Below are 23,871 nucleotides of genomic sequence, written 5' to 3'. Positions count from 1 at the left end.
ATCGGTGCATATTCTACCTTAGTTTTAGGTCAGCGCAAGGCTAAAAATGATTGACACCTCGTCAGTCATCCCTTCTGTCTCTGATTGCTTATCTATCTTGAGTGTGGTGGTTTCTCAAAAATTTAATTAAAGGTACCAGATGGGGAAGAGAGGATTGTTTTTTTTCCCATGGATCATAAAACTCTCATATAATAATGTCACATTATACTAACAGTTTTAACAACTATTTATGACAAAAACTATATTCTGGTCCTCAGGAGACTTAAAAAAACTCCCTCCCGAGAGATAATAGCAACATTTTGCGGCTATAATCTAGTTCTGTTGATTGGTTATTGACTTGAATGAAGACTTGGGCTAATATTTGGTGAATTTTTAGCCCGAAACGCACACAGAGCAAAGGTGATATAGCAGGATGAAGCCCCCATGCTACTGTCATGGTGCGTTGGCACTGTGATCATGTGAAGCCAACCAAGACAACAGAAGAGAGGAGCTTTCTTTCTCCCCGCGGAGTCTCTTTCACTCTTTTGTGCTCTAATTGACTCTCCCACGCTGCCTCGCTGCATACCTGAATGTACGCTGATACTCTTACGCACACACTCGCACGTTTGGGTTTCCCCCCGCTATAGGCACACCCCAACGGAAAGCTCATGAATCGATCGTACACATCATAGTCGAGAGGAGACTATGAGAGAGTTAATTCCCTCGTGCATTTGGAGGAGTTGTGTGCTGAAGAGATAAGTGCACTAAGTGTCACGCAATCATCTCAAGGGAAAGCTTTCTTAATGAATTAATTTGTGTGCAAATTGGATTTTGTTGCGAGTGAAATGAGTCAAAGGAGATGGTGTGAAATGAGTCTGTCCCTCTGTGCTTGTCCGTGTCGTATATTGAGTCACAGATGTGATATCTTACATAGGTGTAATTACAGCTGATGTTTTCCTTTCACTGCCAGCCATCGATTTGCTCCGAAATCTCTGTTCGTACATCTTTACCCTGCAGTGATGTTGAGCTACTTTATTATTGTTGTCCCTGCGGATTAGACCCAGCGCACTGAGTTGCAATCAATCAAACAATCAATATGTGGTCACTTGTGTGGTTGGGTGGTTGGCTGCCAATATTTCAGTCCATCTTATGTCGGCTCCATTTTAGCATTAGTACACTGTTAAAAAAAAATGTGTGAACTCAAATGTCAAGTCAACAAACTTCTATAAAATTTGAAATTGGGCAATTCATGGAAATATTTCAAGTTTTGCTGTTGTAAAAATGGTCTTTCCCACATTTTGCAATAAAAAAAAGAGTTTACAGAACTCTCTTCCCTATACTGGCTCCATCCCCCTAAATTAAAGATATAAGTAAAAAAAACAAAAAAAACAAGTCCATTTTTCAGACACACCCCTCCCAGTCTATCATCACGAATGCCCCTTCCTAAAAGTGCCTCCATGGATGTGAAGCGACTAGACAAGGTAATTTCCTGCGGAAGTTTTAAAGGAGAAGTGGCGCGGGGGCCCTTTTGGCGAGACGAGGGCATTTGGTCCGTGTGGGCGGAGGGGGATGACCGGGATGGGAAGTGAGGGGAGGGGAAGGGTGGAGAAGGATGCCCTGCGGAGGGGGTGTTAAGAAGCAGGAAGTGAGATGAGGGGGCACAGGTGTTTTTGGGTGGGACCCACTAGATGTCACACCAAACCATATTAGGTACACAATGCATGTACTTCGTCTAGCATTATTTTTTTTAAAACTTACTCATGACAGCACATGTTTGAGCCACACAAACATATTGGCTTAAACCCTCTGGCAACTGAAATATATCCCACCTGGTTTTGGTGAGACTTTTCCATGCCGCGACAATGAGGCACTCTAAAATAGCCACGTCAGCCGAAGCCCCAGTCCATATGCTGGCTATCACATTAAGACTTTAAATAAATAAATAAATCCCTCTCCGCGCACATCCGTTTTTGATGTCAAGTATGAATCTCTGTTGTCAAAATTCGAATCCTTCATTATATTATCCACATTTTCTTCTTGATTATCGCCTATTTCACCTCTTGATGGAAATTTACGTCTTACTTGACAATCGTGCCATATTTTTGTGGTTCAATGAAAAATAATACAGCACACCAACACCCAATATAGGATCCCTACTTTTTTTTTCCCATTGCAGTGTGTTGGTTGGCGTGCGGCAAAGAGTCAGAAACTCAAATTATTTCTAAGATGTGCCGCTCTGCCTACACTTATGCATTGTAAGCGCTAAACAGCGCATGGTTTGTTGCAAATGCCGCAACACCCCACAACGTCACACCAAGTTGCGATAAATTGTACCATCTTTGGGGTGGGGGTGAATGGCCATATTATGAAATTGTGAACAAAAAAGAAAAAAAATGATTAGGTTATGTGTAGTGAGGTAGAGTGTGAAAAAGGGTGTGTGTGCGAGTTAACATTTTGATGATGTTCACCATATGTTGCCTATTGTTGTTACTTGACAGCATCACAGTGAGGGAAATTGCGGTAGAGGATATGGTTCAAATTGACGACATAAAACAGCATTAATGCAAGAACCTAGATATGCAATCAGAGGGGCGGGGTCATGGGAGCGGGTGTGTGTTTGTTTTCTCCACCTGAGGGGTTGGGATCTTGGCCACTTGATTATATTCTCAGATTAACATTTAAGGAATCAGCAACCGTGAAGCCATGTCTCTATTTCTAAAAAAAAAAAGGCACAAAGAGAGGACATTGATTCTTTTTTTCTTTGCTTCTGTGAAAAAAAAAAAAAAAAAAATCCATCAATGCGACAATCGCGTTGGGCAAGGTTGAGCTTTTGTGCTTTTTTTGTCTTTCATGGCGAGACCCTCAGTGGCCTGATAGTGTTGTATTATTTTTAGTTCAGCCGAGTGGAAATCGATCCCATGCCTTTTCAGCTTTTTGAGCCAAACACTTGCCAGAGAGAGATAGAAAAATGAAGTGAAAAAATGCACACGGAGCTATGAGGACCCGTCAGGATTAAAGTGGCACACTCACTATTGAAATGCTCTCATTCACATAAGTGAAAACATGTGAAAAGTAAACACTTTTGCGTACACACTTGTGAAGCACTCTCACAAGCACAACAGATCCTCCCCCCCGCGCTCATTTATACAATTGAAAAACATTTCTACACACAGTAGTAAAACACACTCTCATGTGCTCCCTCACATATAGACTACAAGAGACTGCTTTACATACTCTCGTGGACAGCGATGCCAATTATGCGTTACTAAGTAACATGTTACTCAATAATGACTTCTACAGTGTTTCGAATAACTAATAATCTAACGTGATACTTTATCTAATAGGGCTGAAAAGAAACTTCGGGTACCTCGGTTCAAAAAAAATGTTCGAGGCATTTATGTGAACATTGTCAGGAAGACTTAGTCAATCTAACGGCAGCAACAGTAGTTCATGCTATGCATGACGCTAACACGTTGCCAACGAGGGATAAATATGAACAAATATACAGATTAAATCACTAGCAAGTGTTATACTTAAAAAAAAAAGAATATTATATAATCAACCATTAAAAAATTATATCGACCAACCATTAAAGATGAAGTCAACCCAAACAAATTTTTTTCAAGAATATGTTCCCAGCAAGCCCATTAGTTGAAACACAGCATTCTGATAAATTTTGCGTTTGTGGGATAAGTGTTAATCCACTCGTTTTTAGCCATCTCTGGGGGCGGCCATTTTGTCTTCTGTCCACTGAAAATAACATCCCAACTGCTCACAATAATCAATCACGACTCAGATTCAGAAAACAGGTCAGCCGTGATTGCATAGGCTTGCATAGAACATATTCTTGAAAAAAAAATATTTGCGTTGAATTTCGCTTTAAGTAAGTTTACAATAAATATACCCTAAGGCATTTGCATGGATAAATAAAATATTTTTTGGCGCACAACTTAAAATTGTGTATGTGTAGTGAAACGCTTTTTCCCATTCTAGTAAAACAGTTTTTTCAATCATTGGTGAAGTGTTTTTACACAAAAATCATTTTTTTTCTCGTTAACATATACAAGTAAAACACCTTTACATAAACTATTAAAATGCATTTTCATTCACGGGTGAAATGCTTTTTCAACACTTGTGAAATGCTTTTCCATTATGCTCGTGAAACACTCTTACACACAAATGATTTTTTTTCCACTCACATACACTAGTGAAATGCTCTCACTCATACACAGCTCTGCATTCTCACTCTGTATATTTTAACGTCAAGTCTGAGCTTTTGCTGTCAGAATAATAATGGCCGTGACTCCATGCATGTATCTCCACCGCTAACTTGGCGTGCAGGTGAAGTGCGAGCTGTCCAATCCGACTCGGGCGAAGCCGCTGTCATGACAACTGCGTGTGTGCGTCCACCGCGTTTGCATATGTGTGAGCGCGTAATTGCCTTGGGCCTCCTCACGCTCGAAGTGAGAGTTGGCAAGTGCACGAATACGTGAAATACACAGCTGCATATTATCACGGTCACGAAAAAGTAGGCGAATCCAATGTCCTCTGCGTGGTGTACACGCTCGCATGTTTAATTGTCAATTAGCCTCCTCCTTTAGCGTGCGTACGACACGCTAATGGACTGACTTCAATTCATTAGACACGCTGATGTTGCGGCCTATGGTGGGAACACTTGATGCAACGATTTTTTTCCCCCCTCTCGCAGTAAATTAATACCACTGGAGACCAAAACCTGGAATCTAATCATCCACTGCTTAAATGAATCCATAATGCACGGACACACCCATACCTCATAGCTTGAAGAAAATTTGCAGTTGATTAAAAATCAAGGAAAACGTAGGACTTAGAGTCTTTAAAAAAAGATTTCAGCTGAATTAAGATATGCTTCTAATTCCCCCTCCAGTCTCATTTTCACCAACGTGTACTTTATTTATTGCATTTTGGACTTGACAACAGTCAGTGTCATTCGGTTGGTTGGTCAAGGTATTGGTCTGTCAGACAGTTTGTTGGTCAGTCTGTCTGTCCTGTCTGGTGTTTGGTGCATCCATCTCTCATGTGATCACTTGGTTCTACTCAATATATATATATACATAAATAAATAAATAAATAATATATAGTATTCCTTGTGGTTGAGCATGCGCGGCGTGTCTCAATCATGTCTGCTTGTACACCGGCAGTATATTTGCCTTTTTCACCCTCCTCTCCTTTTCCATCCACCTCTCAGCAGTAATGCTAAGTACAGTATCTTATGTTTCCATTTTTATAATGTATTTTCTTTTTTTTTTTTTTTTGTACACCAAGAATTTTTAAATTGAGGACTTCCTGTATATTTTTAAATTGAGGACTTCCTGCATAATATTTTAAATGATTTCTCATCTATTTATTATCTAAAATTGTTTCATTGTTTTCATCTGTACTTCATGCCACTCTGTTTTTTTTCTAATTATCGTCAATTGGTTCACATTGTTCTACTACAATACAGTCATTTTGAGTTGTGTTTTTTTTTTTTGTCTGGCATTTTGTCAAGATTGTAATGCTATCGCACCAATTATCCCAAAATATAGCCATTTGATTTTAAGTCCATATCACCAGTCCCTACCTGCGATAATGAGTAAGAGTGCACCATCAATGGTCTCTATTGTTCAATGATTTATTTCTTGCTGTCAAATTGTCAGATTTTGTTGGTGTAAAATGACAAATTTTTGTTGGTTCTTATAGAGAGCCAGTAAAATATTGAGTATGTGTGGGTTTGTGTGTGCGTGTTGCATGCAGTGGACATGCGTTGTAAAGGGAAATTCCTTTCTCAGGGTTGGGAGTTCTTCCTGTGGCAGAGCTGTGTTTGTACAGCCTGGCTTTGTCGGGATATCCTACCCGGCCCATGTCTGAGCCGCATGGATGGAAAGGCGGGTGGGGTGGGGTGGGGGGTTGGGGGGGGGAGTTTGGGGAGTTGAGAGGGAATGCTTAATACTGTACTGGGAAGAGTAGTAGTGGAGTGCAGTAGATTTATTAGGAGTCTTTTCAGATCTTCATTAAATGCAAATTTGGCCTGTTGTCAATAAAGGTTTCAATGAGGGAAGTCGGTACCAGCCGCTCTAATGCTCCTCTTCTTTGGCTTTAGCGTAGCCTCAGGGAAGAGCCGACTTCTAATTGCCTGCTATTTGATTTGAAAATCCCTGATGTGTCTAGCCTTGATGGGCTTAGACTCTGAGAGCAGACCCTGATCTCTACAGGAGACATGGTGAGAAAGTTCAAATCCAGGTCTGGGCCGTTCTGTGTTCAACAGCTTCCTGACACAGTTCACAAACACGTAATGTGTGTTAGCTTGTTGACTTCAAATTGTTTGTATGAGACTCCATATGTGCTATATGGTATTGTTTGGGGGACACCATGCTCGCCTGCTTCTACATTTATTTCATTGCCGTAGTTGCTGATTGGCCAATCAGATTGTTTTTGTTTTTTCTCTGTTTGGCGGCGTTTCTGCTCGTGCGTCGCCTGCTTGTGACGCGAAGATTACGTTCTCGACGGCAATTGGCTGTGGTCGAAGAAATATGCAGGACGGAACGCAGTGGCGGTTATGCGATGCCCAGCTCTGGGAAAGATTATACAAAAAGATTTATCGTTGTGGTTTGTGGACATCCCAAGCTATATGACATGGCCAACTACCACTCGGTGGACAAGAAAAAAAGAGACCAGGTTTGGAGGACCGTGAGCGAGGAGCTTGTTATACCTGGTGCGTTTTTACTTACTTTCTTTAGTTTTTTACAGCTGTTAAACTTCACCAAGCAAGCAATATTGTTTGCATTAGTTTTAGCACAGTGCCGGCCACCTGGTTGCGATGTCAAAACCTTTTTTTGTTTTGCCAGTGGTCGTCTACGACCAAGCAAAGCCCTTCCCCTTTCCGATGTGCGCGAATGAAGCGGCTGCGGCATTCAGGTTTCAAATTTCCCGCGTTCAAACGCCAGCCCTCCTTCTTCTTCTCCTTCTTTTTCTTCGTCTCCTTCGTCCTCTCCTTCTTCCTTTTCTTCTCTCCTCCATGCAGACCGAATGTGCACAGTGCACAGCGGTCCCGCATTCTCATTGCAAGTAAGACACGCAGTTGGGTAACTAGTGGTGTTGTTGTTTACCCATTTCTCCGAGTCGGTTGAGATGAACTTTGGCTGCCTCGTGACCACGTCACACGCATGAGGGACGATTAGTGGGCCGGACTAAAATCCACCTCCACCCTTGCTTAGTCCGTCGCTTTTTGCAACATGTCATGTGCCATCCTCCGTCCCAAAAATGGCCGTCCGTCCAGGACAGAAGGACGCACCGTTCCGCCCAGGGGACGGAATGCCCAGCTTCTTCACATGACAACTACAGTATTAAAGCCATGGCGGAGGTCCATGCTACTCTTAGCTGTGTTTTGACAGGCATCTTTATCTGTTTGGTTCCACACTCAAATTTTCCCATGATGTAATTTCCCACTTAGACAACAAAACTGTGAATGAGATGGTTCTACACCAATCGGGATCCTAGCAGATTTTGTTAACAGCCGCTTGCCCGCTTTGTGCTCCACATTCTTTTTTTTTAACATTTTTATATTTTTTTCCTCGTCTGTGCTCCGTCTTCTCTCTCGTTAATGCGTGCTTGACGTCAGACAGCAGTAGCCCGTTTGTGTGTTTTGGAAAGGTGCTCAGGAAGCGCTCGCTAACCTCTTTTATTCTCTTATCAGCTCTCGTCGGGAGTCGTAGTTAACGTGACCTCTGCTGAGGTTCCAAACATAGTGAATTAAAAAAAAAATTCCCTGTACGCGCCTTTCCTGGAGCAATGACATAATCTCAGTTACATGTCGTAATTCTTTCTTTGTCCCCATTTTTTCTTCTCTTTTCACTTAAAACATAATTTCTAAATCACCGAAATGCTCTGGAAAACTATATTATTCTCCAGACTTTTTCGACACGCTTTTCTCATTCCACATTTCTTAACTGTTTCAAATCATTCAGCGTTCCAAAGATTCCAAAGTTCAGAACATGGCTGCTATTATTTTCAACGTTCCCCAAAAGTTTTCTCAAATTTCCAAAATGTTCACCAAAAAAACCCCCTAATCAAGTGATAAGACATTCAACAAAAATTTCAAGATGTTGTTTATTCAAATCACCTTAAGAACTAGTTCCTACATTCCACGAATTCCCACATTTCCAGAATTGCAAGTTATTCACAGTACATTTATCAAATCTTCCTCAATAAAATTCCAACATTAAGATATATTACACATATATTCTTCCCGTCAGTTCCCGCATTTCTTGATCAGTACAAACCATTCCAACTTCAAAATGTTCAGTTTATTCAGATGTCCAGGGAACTAAAAATATATACAATTCCCACGTGAAGTTGTTTTTACGCACTTTACCGTTCTAATTCCACATTTTCCTGACGATTCAAATCATGCCAGCTTCAAAATAATCAGATCATTCAAGTAATTTGGGAACTAATCCCATTCACAAATTTTCAAAATTAAGACATTTGTACACATTTACTTCCTAAATGTAGATTTCTTAAGTGAGCAAAACCAATCCAACTTCAAACTATTCTAGTCATTACTATTACCTACTATTACTAACCCTATTTCCAAAATTTCAAAACAAATTCCCACATTTATTTTTTTTACATATTTACCTCCTAATTACACATTTCTGGACTGATTCAAATCGTTCCAACTTCAAAATATTAATCTTATCCAGATTTCTATTCTTATCCAGGGAACGCTACTAATTTCCCAGATTCTCTAAATATATTTCTAAATTGAGAAATATCTACTCTACATGTATGCCCACTTCTTTCAAATTTCGCGACTTTTTCCAACCATTATAATGTATTATTTCCACTATTCAATATCACAACATTTCAATTCATTCCATAGCATTCCAGTTCAGCTTTTCAGCATTCACATTGTCTAGTCACTTTTCCTTCTTTTTTTTTTTTTTTTTCAGCACATTTTTCCATACATTGTCCTTAGTGGTGCAGGTGAGCCCGAGCCTATCCCATCTGCCTTTGGGCGAGAGGCCGGCTATACCCTGAAATGGCTATCAGCCAATTACAGGGCACGTGTGAACAAATAATAAATCATGTTCACAACTTTGGACAATTTAGAGTCTTCACTAAACCTAACATGTGCAACAGAAAATGGATGGGTGGATTAAAAACAAACAAACAAACAAAAAACACACTTTTTTTTTTTTTTTTACAAAATGACATACTATATAATGGCATCATTTATCAGGACTGTACTGTTTTTTCCCTCGGCTATTTATTCATGATATTCGACTGTGTGGTCTCACGGTTTTAAGTTGGAAATGATGAATTTTAATGGCTGGTCTGCCTGTGAGCTTCCTACTCTCTGTTGCCCTTAATGAACTGCTGCCCTGCACATCTTATTAGCGCCATGCCTTAGAAAATACTCTTTGTGTGCCCATGTGTGTGTGCGTGTGTGCGCGCGCGTGAGTATGTGTGTGTTTTATCTTCTTGTCTTTTCTCGCTCTTGTCATCCCCTCTAATCTTTCCACTCTCTCATATCCCCACGTGTTTGTTTCCCCTCCCTCTGACCTCTTTGTTCCCTTCATCACATATCTCAACATTGTACTGGTGATTTCGTCTATTTTGCTCTATCTACTCCTTTTTTTCCCCTCCTTTTCACCTTCATCTCTTTCCTTACTCACACATTATTGCACATACAACCTGTTCTGATATGTTTTGATTGAGCCCCAAAGCATCAGTGACATGAGCAACGTCTCCTCTTTTCAGTGAGCTTGTTTGTATTTCAAATGAGCCTCTCAGATTACTTTTGTTTATACAATGTACAGGCAAATAAATGTTTACGATCACTATATTTCCTTGAATGTCTTCATATTTTGTGAGGGAAGCTGCAGTAAAACAGGCCAAAAAACATGTCAGGGGCTGAGGCAGGGCAAGAGACTAGTTCCATAACAAGGTGTGGTCTAACTGAATGCAAGAGTGTAGAAACAAGTCTTAAGTCTTGATTTGATCATTTCTCCAGTGTTTGTCGCTCTCACCTTTATGAGTATGGCATCCCAAGGTACTGGAATTGCCTGAATTGGCAAACACACGTAAGCCTTACGCTGATGCAAAAATCAGGATCCGCCGGCATTTGCACCACAGCAAGCAGATGCGTCTACAAAACTAGAGCACTAAATATTTACACTTTTTGGGAGTATATTTATATTCCTTAGAAATGCAAATGAGATGACTTGTGAGCCAAAATGACCTTAGATTTTTGTTGTTGTTGTTGTATGAGCCCAGGAAGGTCTTCCACGGCAATTTTCACCTCGCCATTTCGCACCTTTCACACCGCAGTCTCCCTCTTGCGCTCCACTGTCCTCCTTCGCCTCCGTCCTATCATCTTCTCTCCACTTCTACTCCCCACTCTGGCTCTCACAATAACTACGTGACCGTAGCGAAGTGCTTTGGGGGACGACAATCACAGAATAATAACAAATGTTGGTTTGAGGCTTTGCAATATGCACGCCAGTGTGGCATGAATGTATTCATCAGAAAAAGAGTGCAGGCCCTCTCTTATCTGTAATGTGTCATATACCGGCAAGCTCAATGTCACCAATAGAAGGTGTGCTGCTATCTCCGCATATGGCTATGAATTTAAAATGGATCAATTTTACTGGAATGCTTTATGTGACTCTGTACAGGATTAACCAACAAATACACCATGTGCCGTTTTGAAAATGAAACACTTAAATGTTGTTTTGTGTGTTTTCTTCCTTACAGAAGTCCTTCTCTTTGGTGTTGGAGGCTCAGGATGATGACAACAGCACATCACAACCAGGTGCAGTGCATATGTTTACTGTGTTTATTCGCGCATTTTCATAGTCGGGACAAGATCTCCACGAGAGGAGCATCAGACTGATTTGCATATCATTTGATTCCATGTCAAAGCTGACAAAATAAGAATGTTTGGGCAAACGTGACGGGGATGGCTGGGATTGCCGTCAGTGCCCTCCGAGATGTAATTGTCAAAATATTTGCCACACATTAAAAAATCTCTACGGGAGTTTTTTTTGTGTGAAGGCAATCACTAATTACATATACACAACCCAAAATAACTAAATACTTTTTGTCAACATTTTCAGTTGAAGTCCAAGATAGTTATTTGTTTTTCTGCCACTGGGAAGTACTATGGTGCCTGTTGTTAGAGCCGTAAAAAATTCAAAGCGGCTCTTGTAGTGGATGTGGTTGTGTGAATGTGCCTCTTTTTTTTAATTTTTTGTCTCTTGTCTCTGAACATACGAGGTTAGGAGGTCTCACTTTCATTTCCTGCTCATCTGCTTGTTGTTTCTCCTCCTAATCGGGAAAAGCTGCGTGTCAGTCTATAGTGATATACAGTATATATATATATATATATACATATATATAATGGATGGATAGTCACACACACGCTGATGGCGTTTTCGTTCCTGTCATGCCTCTGCTTTCATTCCGCCATCGTCCTCCTCTCCCTCGTCGTGCCAGTGGATGTAGTATGGCTTCATCCCAAAAAGATAGCGGAGATAATGAGGGATGACTTGGTGCTTCCTCCGCCATTCTTTCCATCTCCTTGTCATTACCGTCCAGCTCCATTTGAGCTAGCGACTGCTCCCCACTCTGCCACTGAAGCTATTCTGCCACCGCGCAGCCGGCCTAACATGGGCGTCCTGCAAGCAACGCAGGACTGCTGTTTAATCAAAGAGGATTACTGGCCGTACCCCTCCAAGTGCCCTTGATGATATAAAGTATAGTGAAAAGGCATGAAGCACTTGGAGGACACAATGACTTTGAATAAGATAGTGGCAGTGTTATTATTCAAGGTCTATTTAAATTGGGTTCAACTTTTCATCACTTGTGATTTAATAAGCAGCTCAAAGGCAAGTGCAGAATGTCAGAACAAACCTCATCGCGCTGTACGACAGTAAAGGTGGGGAGTAACCTGCTACATTTACTCCGTCGTCAGAGTAGTTATTTTATGAAAGACGCTGCTAAATGAATTTAGATATATTTTTCAAAATGCATGATAAATGTTTGAAGATAATTGCTGAAAACATGTGCAAAGACCCACAACTATGTAGTACTCACTTGTGGAGATATATCATTAAACTGTTTTTCACCATTTTATCTTTCCTGATTTTGGCATCAGGGGTCATCTGATGCAGTTGCAATGCGCTGTTAGCAAGCTAGCTATGCCTACACTGTGATAATGCATCTTCCCTTCTGACAGCCTGCTGGCTTGGCTGCTTTAGAGCGCCTCATTGTTGGCCACAAGTATATGCACATGACACGGAGAGAAGGGAGGAATAGCAAGGGGAAAAAAATGATGAATACTGAGTTACTTTACTCAGTCCTTGTGTAGTTTTTCATTGAATACCTATTACTCTTACTCAATTTATCATTTGGGGACTACTTTTTAGTTTTGAGCCAAATTATTCTAAAGTAAGATTACCTTTACTTAAGCTAAGTACATTTTTTGGACTCCTTTGTACTTTGATGCAGCAGAACCTCCGAAGTTGACCTTGATATGACATTCTAACAATACTTTACAATATTTTGAATAACCCATTGCATTCCAAAAGATGATTTGTCAAACAAAGAGCAAACCCTTCTTAAATCTTAAGGCAACTTTTTAAATAACATTTTAAGTTTCTTAAATGTCAAAGTGTAAAAAAACAAACAAACATGGAAACCACTGTACGACTGTACATCCAGGACTCGATTTACAAGCTTTTCAAGATGACTGTTTACCTTGTCTTGCGAGCAATGACTTCATTCATATCCATATAATAATGAATTATAATATACCCAATATGTGCCCAGAGATTAAAGAAATGTTCTTTTTCTTCTCCCACTGCTCCCTCAGATCAGCTGATTGAGCGTGTTCTTCTCTCCTCCATGTTGAATCCCGGAGAGCAGTGGCAGGCGTACCGCCACCACGGCCGCGCCTTCAGCCTGGAGTACCGCCTCCGCTTTCGCTGCGACTCCAACTACTACGGGCCCTTCTGCAACAAGTTCTGCCGGGCCCGCGACGACTTCTTTGGTCATTCCAACTGCGACCCCAGCGGCTCCAAGGTCTGCATGGAGGGCTGGACGGGACCCGAGTGCAAAGAAGGTCAGGAGCTACAACACTCCGCTAACAATTCATTTTATTCAGAAAGAATCACTCCTAAATATACGCATCCCAGCATGCAGTAGCAGAGCAATTGGCATCATTAAATTGGGTCAGGGCAATTATTGACAAACTTCATTTCCCTTGAAGGATTCCAATTTGTAAATTAATTTGCTTGTATTTAAAAAAATGTTAAATACTTTATCTTCGTCATGTTCACACATTAATACAATTATGATAATGATACAAATAAAACAAATAATACAAATATAAACAAATTGAAAAGTTATTATAACAATAAAAAGGTTTAGGTTTTCAATATATTATATTTAAATTATATATACAAATTACATTACATTTAACCTTTATTCCCAACAATTTTATTGTTTGCAGCTTTCCATCCATCCATCCATTATCTGTACCGCTTCTCCTCACAAGGGTCGCGGGGCGTGCTGGAGCCTATCCCAGCTGTCTTTGGGCAGTAGGCGGGGGACACCCTGAACTGGTTGCCAGCCAATCGCAGGGCACACAGAGACAAACATCCGCACTCACAATCACACCTAGGGGCAATTTAGAGTATCCAATCAACTTACCATGCATGTTTTTGGAATGTGGGAGGAAACCGGAGTGCCCGGAGAAAACCCACGCAGGCACGGGGAGAACATGCAAACTCCACACAGGGTGGCCGGAGCCGGGATCGAACCCACGACCTCTGAACTGTGAGGCGGACGTGCTAACCAGTCCACCACCGTGCCGCCGTTTGCAGCTTTCCATATTTCCCAAATTCATTATAACATTTAATAGTTTGTTAATAGATTAAAGTGTATATTTAATACAGAGATGAAAAATAAGCTAATTAAAAAAAATGAAAAAAATATGATAAATGCTGTAAATGTATATTATGTACACAGATGTAAAAAAATAATATAAAAATAAAACACTTTAAAACTGGAAAGTTATCCAAATTAAAATACTTAATACATGCTTTTAAAATATTTTGGAAAAAATACAACAATTTTAAAATGGAAAGATATCCCAAATAGACAACTAAAAACCTTTTTTGTCTTTTACATTAAATAAAAACATTTTTTAAAACGATTTTATTTTGGAATTATATTTAATCTCTATATTTACAATCATTTTAAAAATGTTTTTATTTTATTTTTGAATTTTATTTTATGTAAATTAACATTCATTTAACCTCAATTTCCATTCATATTTGATCGTATCCAGCTTTCCATATTTCCATAATTCCTATAAGTATATTGTAGATTTAAAACAGAGCTGCGATGTATAATGCTTGCCATTTGAAATATTACAGTGCTTAACAAACGTATTTGACCACCCCTCTGCCCAACGTTTTTTGCCACTGCCACCAACACTTTCCAAATTATACCATTATATCAAAGCTCTTTAAACCAAAAATGTAATGCATAAATAAAAGAATTAGCGTAGTTTTAGCGCCCAAAATAGCAAATAACTTTAATTACCGGTACACCTATTTACTTGCAATTTATGAATAGAAAAAATACACTTCCCTAACATTGGGTGTCTCTTCCCATTTTTAGGTGGTCTAATATTCATTTTAATGTCAAGCACAAGAATTAGCGTAGTTTTAGCGCCCAAAATAGCAAATAACTTTAATTACCCGTACACCTATTTACTTGCAAATTATGAATAGAAAAAATACACTTCCCTAACATTGGGTGTCTCTTCCCATTTTTAGGTGGTCTAATATTCATTTTAATGTCAAGCACTGTACCTCAGGCAAAAAGAGTCTCATTTATTTTTTCTGATATGTCACCTATTTAAGTCAACGAGTCACTATTTTTCTCCATATAAAACAACTACTAAGAGTAACACATTTGCATTTGAATGCCTTATTCTCCACCTGTTTGTATGACTCATCATCTGGATATGAACTCTGTGACCACCGCAATGGTTCAAATTGAATGCAGGAAACCAAAGTGGAAACCGTGGGAAAAAAAGGCAGTAAGTTTTAGGACATCCTGCAGCCATTAGCACACCGCGCCTGCCTAGCCTCATCACGTTTCCTCCTCAGCAGGTTGCTGATTGGACCGCCAACGTGCAGGAAGTCTGAAAAATTAGCTTGGGTGTCGCTGGCTTTAACGGCTAATTGTGATTAATTGGAGGGGGTTTTGGGTCTGGGTATGTTTATTGTAGCGATGCTCAGTAATGGCCTTCTCAGACAACACAACCTTTTTTGTCTTTCACGAACTTCACGATGTTTGCGCTGTCAGACTACCAGATAATATCGTTCTGCGTCTTGGACCGGGTGAGACGTCACACTACAAGGCTGTCACAGACTCAACCCCGCCCAATTGTTGCATACTTTTGTCAAGTTTCTGTCTATACTGAGTAATGTACTGTATTTTGTGCAGATTTTACCTCTATTTTTTTTTTTAAACTGTACAGTAAAATCAGTCCAAACTTAACATGATGATAGTATTCCTCTCCAGGAATAAGAATCCACTGAAACAATTTTCTACTTATTGGAAGAATGTTTTTTATGGCTTGTTCAAACGTGAGGGAAATGATGATTTCTGTACTGTATGTACTGTATTATGTGCAGACTTTGCATCTAATTTTTGAAAAAGCTGTACAGTAAAATCAGTCCAGACTTTGCATGATGGTAGTATTCCTCTTCAGGAAGAAGAATCCACTGGAATGATTTTCTCCTTATTGGAGGAATGTTTTTATGGCAGTTCAAACGTGAGGGAAGTGATGAATTATGTATTGTATTTTGTGCACAGTTGTGACATGCGGGAAAGCATTTACCATAAGGTTTAGAATACGTGCGCACTAAAAACTTTAGGAGCGGTTAGCTTGACCATGGAAAAACCAAAGTGTGATAGCTAGTACATGTCACACTCAGGCTGCATTTGTGTAATCTGACATTGGCATACAGTAAGTCTTTGCTAATTTTTCTTATACAGTAAGTCTTTGCTAATTTTTCTTAGCCTTTGTCTGGTGTTTCTTTAAACAATAACATTAAGCTAGCTCACTTTCGTTAAATTCTAGGGTTTGGGTGAACATTGACATTTTAAATATACGGCGTTTAATTGTCTTTTGTTTTATGTGTCGGTTTTACAGTAAACTTCAACTGTGTGAGAAATAAACAGCTTGTGTCCAAATGTACACATTTTTCAAAACACGACGAGCGTGCTGTATGGTGGCAGTGAACTCAACTCAGCTCACTTACAGCAAGTGGAGGTTTGGCAGATCGCAGCAAGCAATAACAAAAAAAAAGGCTTCAAGCTGTTTACTACCAGTTGAAGTTTACGATCAAATTAACTAAGCTTAAAACACGTTATTTACTGCATTTAAAATAACCGCATAACTTTGCCTTTAAGTCTGCTTAATGCTAACACATAATGGCATCTCCATAGATGGATAGTGAGTAGCAATGGTGTTGCAGTTTTATAACACTTCAAGCAACAAATATTTGAACATAAATGGTAGAATATAAAAATACTTTTTGGCATATATTCTTTGTCCTCTACAAAGAATGAGTAATTTTACTGTGGCTTACTGAGGAGCCATGTACAGTAACTTATATTCGTTAGGTCTGTATTTTTTGTCCCCAGGTGGCCAGGGTGCGCACACCAGAGGGAGCAGCACAGTCTATTGAACAGAAGCAAAACAACAACAAAAAAAACTCTAAAAAAATTCTATTTAAGTATGACATTACTGTATGTTTTTTCTTATTAAAAGTCACATTACAAAAGTGCGCGTTGCTTTTCGGGGGAGGTGGCTGGAATGGATGAATGAACTTTCCAACCATTTCAATGGGTATCTCAAGGCACCACTGTACTAGTTTTACAGTCTCTAATGTGTGTGCGTATGTGTGTTTTTGCAGCGGTGTGCAGGCAAGGATGTCACCAGGCCCACGGCTCTTGCACCGAACCGGGGGAATGCACGTGAGTGACGCGCACTTTGTGTAGTATTCACCAATTGGCGACAGTATGAGAGCCAAATACGAGAGCTTAATGGAAATAGAAATGCTATTTTGGCCGGTGAGTTTAGCAATGAACCTTGTCTTGCAGTTGTTTTTTATAAATTGCCATCGTTGTCAGTCGAGTGTGCTGTGCTTTGACGGAGAAGCGTGTCGCTATGCAAAGAATGTAAATGTGGTCCTCTTCTCCCGCCTTCTCCTCAGGTGTCACTATGGCTGGACGGGGTCTCTGTGCGACCAGTGTGTGACGTTCCCTGGTTGTGTGTACGGGAGCTGCACTGAACCCTGGCAGTGTGTGTGCGACGTCAACTGGGGGGGTCTGCTGTGTGACAAAGGTATGCGCATCTGATAGAGAGAGAGAGAGAGAGAGAGAGAGAGAGAGAGAGAGAGAGAGAGAGAGAGAGATTTTTTTTATTTTGGGTGGGATTATGATTTCAGGTTTTTAGTTACATTTTTTAAAATTTATTCCAACGTTCAGTCATAACTTTGTATCTTTCAAGTATAAACTCAAACCAGAATATAAGGTTGGTTAACATTTTTGGTTTATTTAGCTTTGAATTCAATTATTATTATTTTTTTTTAATGAATTAATCTTCAAGTTTTATTTCATTTCGTGTAATGTATTATATAATAACTCTTTTTTAATTGTAGAAAATGTTTTTTCCAGTTGTATGGATCTCAACACATGGTTTAATGAACATGTGTAACAATTGGATAACAGTATTGTAGTTTGTTACGATAGTATTAAGACAGTAACATTCATTTTTTTAAATTATATACATGATTTGAAGCTTTTCTTTCAGTTTTAGTTTGTATATTTATTGTTATTATTATTATTAGTAGTAGTAGTAGTAGCAGTAACAGTATTTTATTGTGTATTTATTTAAATCAAGTTATTCTTCATTTTATATATTATACTGTACTTATTTTAAGTTTCATTTCAGTTAATTAATCTAACTTTAGAAATTATTATTCCTTTTCTGTTTTAGTTTACTTCTCTTTTTTCTAAATAAATATTTTTATTTCAGATCACAACGTCTTACTATTGTAGTTACCGTATACTGTCACAATAATAAAACAATGGTCATAATGCACAGAGATAGACACTTGACCCGATTTTGCCGGTCCGTCCTCTGTCTGCGACCTTGGCACCCTTCCGTCATCGTTCCTCCGTCCTTATTCCTAAAAATAATAGTCCTCCGACCCTGTCTGTGCTCGTCTTTTTAAAGCACTTCCGTCCTTACATTATGTCAGTCCATCCATCCATCCATCCATCCATTTTCTATACCGCTTATCCTCACAAGGGTTGCGGGCGTGCTGGAGCCTATCCCAGCAGTCTTCGGGCAGTAGGCGGCGGACACCCTGAATTGGTTGCCAGCCAATCGCAGATTATGTCATCTCTTTTTTAAAAAAAAAACTTCTCGTCCTAAGTCCTTCTTCCCCAAAATGGCCCTGGGAAGGAATGCCCACCTCTGATAATGCAAACTATTTTGTTGAATTTAAGAAGATCATTTGCCCGTGTTCATATTTTACTTTATTTTATTTCATTACTGGATAGCAATACATACAATAAGTGGTTGATGTACATTTGGCCTCATCCGCAAATAAACACATTTTGATGAACAATGATTGTTCCGTGTAGGTGCGGTTCTTGCCACACCCTCTCAGGCGTGTCTCTCAAAACGGATCTTCTCAACGAGATAACCCCTCAGCTAACAAAAGCTTCACCTTGCTCTACCTTTCCCAGCACAATTTTACAAAGATCCTCCAACATGATCCCAGGATACGCCTCCTCCCACCGCGGTGTGGGAGGGGGCATTCGCGACCCCGGCCCCTCTGCCCGCGGGACGTTACATTGTGCAGTGGAAAGATGATAGTCTTGGGTACGGCCATTGTGAGCCTGTAACTGTAGGCGGGGTCTTTACGTTGTTGAAGACAAAAGAGACGGAGATCACTGTGCGAATGTGTGTCAAAGTGTGTGTGCATACACTGTTTGCCTCATAGTTTGTTTGTTTTTTGTAAGGAATTGAAGGCACTTTACAACGAGGGCAATAATGATGTTATCAATATGGTTTACATTGTTCGCCATGCCTAAATCGATGAAAGCAATGTGTGTGTTTCAGACCTGAACTACTGCGGGACTCACCAGCCTTGCAAGAACAGCGGGACCTGCACTAACACAGAGCCCAACGAGTACCAGTGCGAATGCCAGGAAGGTTTCAGGGGGCGTAACTGTGACATTGGTGAGTGAAACAAGGTATTACTGTGGTTGTAGTTTGAAGCAGTGTAGAACTGCACTGACAACTGTTTCTCGTGGAGAGTGGACAGTAGCATGCACGTATCAAAGAACCCAACTTCTACAGCTATACCAGTCATTCTCAAGCTTTGTACACAAAGTACCACTACTGTGAGCAACATTAAAATGAAAGCTTTTCTTCCTAAAAAGTGTATTTAATATTATTATGAGCCACTTTAATATTGTGCACACACAGTTTGAACATTAACACTGTGCTTAAATATAAGAAAATAAAAGCACTGTACTTAAAGCAGAAGTCAACCCAAACATATTTTTTTAGAGAACATGTTCCCAGCAGGCATTCTGATTAATTTTGCGTTTGTGGAATATAAGTTAAGCAGCAAAATGCACTCGTTTTTAGCCATATCTGTGGGCGGCCATTTTGTCTTCTGTCGACTGAAAAAGACATCACAACTGCTCACAACGACCAATCACGGCTGACCTGATTTCTGAATCTCAGCTGTGATTGGTCGTTGTGAGCAGTTGTGATGTCATTTTCCGTCGACAGAAGAGAAAATGGCCACCACCAGAGATGGCTAAAAATGAGTGCATTTTAATGCTTATCTTATATTGCAGGCGGCACGGTGGTCGACTGGTTAGCACGTCCGCCTCACAGTTCAGAGGTCGTGGGTTCGATCCCGGCTCCGGCCTCCCTGTGTGGAGTTTGCATGTTCTCCCCGTGCCTGCGTGGGTTTTCTCCGGGCACTCCGGTTTCCTCCCACATTCCAAAAACATGCATGGTAAGTTGATTGGACTGTCTAAATTGCCCCTAGGTGTGATTGTGAGTGCGGATGTTCGTCTCTGTGTGTCCTGCGATTGGCTGGCAACCAGTTCAGGGTGTCCCCCGCCTACTGCCCAAAGACAGCTGGGATAGGCTCCAGCACGCCCCGCGACCCTTGTGAGGAGAAGCGGTACAGATAATGGATGGATGGATCTTATATTGCACAAACGCAAAATTAATCAGAATGCCGTGTTTCAACTAGCGCGCCTTCTGGGAACATATTCTTGAAAAAAATATGTTTGGGTTGACTTCCGCTTTAAATAATGATTAACTTCAAATGTATTGCACACACAAGTTAAATGAAAATTCTACCTAAATTCAAGGTTAAAACATGTTGTAAAATCTGGACATCAATCACTTATTCATCATTTCTATTAATATGCAACATCTGTTAATATCCATTTCCCGGCATGTGTTTGGGAGATTTTGTTATGGTCCGACGAAATCAAGGTTAAACGTTTTGGCCATAGTGTAATTCCAAAAGGCATGTTTGGGGCAAACACAACCCAGCTCATCACCAAAAGAACACCATACCAGCAGTGAAGCATGCTGGTGCCACCATCACGCGTTCATCCTTTGGGGCTGCTTTTTAATCAGCCTTAGACAAGGTGAAAGGAATTATGAATCGTTTTTATTTGCTGTCAGTGTTGGCACAAAACCTTCAAGCTTCTGCTAGAAAGAAAAAAAATGTCAAGAAAAGCCTACTATTGCATCTATAATTTATTTGGGGTTAATCAGAGGTGCTTTAAACGGTGACAGACAGCTATGTACGGACTCCATTTAACAAGTGTTTGACTGATTGCGACTGGTTAATTCTAAATATCCCAGTCATAAGAGCACGCTGCGCACGCTTGTGCAACAACATTATTTCAGATAATTATTTTTACTTATCCCCCCCCCCCAAAAAAAATGGATTAGTGGAACCTTTTAAAAATATATATATATTTATTGTGGTATCACAACAACCTGGTATTTGAACAGGTGTGTGTCGACTTTTTATATAATGTGGTACATTAATATGACAAGCAGCAACAATAGTCACCAGTATTTTATATTGCATAAAAACTGAACTGTATTTGTTTCAATAGTCTTAGATTGGTGTACGGTACCACTTTTTTTCAGACCGATACCAGCATGAGTAGTCAGTTTTTGAGGACTCCGAGTGCCTCTAGTACTTTTCACAAAGACCATTCTTTCTGACGCAAATGATGATTTACCGATGTTTCAAATTGCCGCAGCATAGCGGCAATTACTGCCGAGGAGGACTTTTACTCGATGGCAATTTTTTAATTTTTTTTTATTTTAACCTTAAGTGTCGGTGGCTGGTATCGACGTGTCCACCATGAGGACCCGGTACCTTAAAATACGATACGATACTTGTTATACTATACTATAATGTACTATACTATACAGTACTATCGGCATATAAATGAAGCAACTACACACATATAAATCATATTCAAACCCTATTGAGAACGTTGTTTGTTATTCTAGCTAACTTCTTGACTTGCATATCGGATGCCTATACAGTTACTAATGAAGTGCCCTGTGAGTATATTATAACACTGCCAGCTCTCATCTGCCAGTTTATATACAACTTCCCCCCAAGGGGCTAATAAAGGGCTTGTTCTTCGTCTGCTTCCCCTTTCCTCTCTCCAGTCGAACACGCGTGCATATCGTCGCCGTGTGTGAATGGCGCCACCTGTGTGGAGGACTCCACAGGCTTCAACTGCGTGTGTGCCGAAGGCTGGACCGGGCAGACCTGCGCAAATGGTGAGTGGCAAAACTGTCAAGAGATATTAGCATGACTACTGATTGATACAAAAATGGCTGGAACATATTTTCTGAGAAGTCGGAGACATTGTTGGCCATGACCAATAAGGCTAACCAAAATCTGGCGGTTGCATTCTTCTATGATTTACAGTATGTTTTGATATAATACAGAGTGACTTTTCCTTTCTGTAAACCAGCAACGATGTTTTTTTCAGGGGCTGGAATGGAGTAATGGCATTTTTATTCATTTCAAGTGGGGAAATCACACATCCAGGCTGCTTTATGAGTCTTATCGTGAAACGGATTAAGCTAATAAGTCAAGGACCCCGTGCACTTCAAACAGCTCTCAACATGACGCAGTGCACTTCAACACTATGTAAATTACAACTACAATAATAAACATATTTTAAAAGAGGGCATATTAAGAATAACAATTTTTCATTTCCGGATAAAATTATTTTCCTGTTGGGGCTGTTACTTATGCGCCATTCGTTTGCAGTCTGGACGGAGTCTCCGTTTCTAGAAGTCTCTGTCATATAAGGACAATATGCACTGGACTTTACGACAGTAATACGACATGCCGTAAACAGATGCGAATGAGTTACCGGGGCAACACCCGCGAACAATCTCATACTTATTATTGATGTTACCGTTGATGCTGGACTGTACTGTTTTCCCGAGCGACAAGTAAAGCTTTGTTGACAGCTTAAAATACTTGTGCGGACATTGAATTACTTTACAGTCTCCAATAACACCATGAAAAGTCATTAGATTTGTTCTTCATTACTTTCTTTGGGGAAAAGAAAGGCTGTAAAGGGATCGATATAGATAAATATAAGGGCACGTATTGCCCACCCATCAAGTGTGGAGGGTCCATAAAGTTAAATTAGCTGTGCAAGCACCATTATTTTTCTTCGTATTTTAATTTCCACTACTTTTGAAGGAGCAGACCTACCATGCTGTTATGTCTACTATTTGCCTACTTCTGTTCTCATTTACATAATCACCTTTAAAAGCAAATGATGAGAGGTCTATATACATGCAAATAGGCACAGCAGTGTCAATTTTTACAGCAAAGATGTGTCTGGATGCTCTTTCCTGCACTTTCCCTTCACACCTCATAAACTCAGTGTCTGCGCCGTGAAGCGAGAATAAAGGTCAAGCATGTTGTGGTGGAGTAACAAGCGAGCTGTCACAGCGGCGGTTTGATCACGTGTGTGTATGTGCGTCATATAAGTCAGTGTGTGTATGTAAGTGTGTGCGTTATTTAAGTGTGCGTGTGTGTATGTGTGTGCCGCAGACAAGACTGGACCACACGGGTTACTGTACGTCAGAGCTCAGACTGTAAACAAGCGACGTTCCACATCTCTGATGTTCCTCTCCATCAGGATTTGCCAGCATGTACTGTATACACAACAGCAAGATGTATTTTTTAAATTGTTATTATCAGAGCTGGGCGCTTGACCCTTTTTTGCCGGCCAGCCCGCAACCCTCCACCCTTGACCTGGGTACCCTTCCGGCCGCGACCCCCCGCCCTTATTCATAAAAATTGTCACCCCTCGCCCTGTTCCGGCCCCCAAAAAAAAGTGTCCGTGATTGACGCCGCCGCGGGAGAGATGCTAACGGCATAAGCTTTAGCTGACTAATTTACTATTCGAACCCGCTGTGGACACGCTACAAAATGCGCCACTAGTACTTTACTACTTACCCAACTGTGTGTGCTTGTTTCCATTGCGAGCTGTGGGGTTGGTTTTGTCGTATTGTATGATTATTTGGGTCCAACAGACGGCCAGAAGTCGTATTCAACAAGTTACTTATTTATTTTCCACACTTCCCTTCGTTCACGGCCTTTAAAATAAAAGCATACCAGCAAACCACTATACACTGGAGGTTTGTTACGGCGTATTTCCGGAAGTGGGAAA

The 23,871-nt window shown here is 40.3% G+C and overlaps 1 protein-coding gene across 3 annotated transcripts in view; it reads left to right on the top strand.

Annotated features, from left to right (window-relative positions):
- Positions 1-23,871, top strand: part of LOC147145027 (uncharacterized) — a 51,955-nt gene that overhangs the window by 19,586 nt on the left and 8,498 nt on the right. For all 3 annotated transcript variants that reach the window (XM_086034961.1, XM_086034962.1, XM_086034959.1), the window contains 6 exons: positions 10,759-10,816; positions 12,878-13,126; positions 17,004-17,064; positions 17,304-17,434; positions 19,223-19,342; positions 21,836-21,949. In XM_086034961.1, coding sequence (XP_085891087.1) covers positions 10,759-10,816; positions 12,878-13,126; positions 17,004-17,064; positions 17,304-17,434; positions 19,223-19,342; positions 21,836-21,949 — 733 coding nt within the window. The remainder of the gene's footprint in view (positions 1-10,758; positions 10,817-12,877; positions 13,127-17,003; positions 17,065-17,303; positions 17,435-19,222; positions 19,343-21,835; positions 21,950-23,871) is intronic.

This window comes from Filicampus tigris, chromosome 7 (genome assembly GCF_054856515.1).
Source record: "Filicampus tigris isolate MCC_2025a chromosome 7, RoL_Ftig_1.0, whole genome shotgun sequence".
Classification (NCBI taxonomy): domain Eukaryota; kingdom Metazoa; phylum Chordata; class Actinopteri; order Syngnathiformes; family Syngnathidae; genus Filicampus; species Filicampus tigris.
The sequence above is the reverse complement of the archived record's forward strand: the minus strand, read 5'-3'. Positions and strand labels throughout refer to the sequence as shown.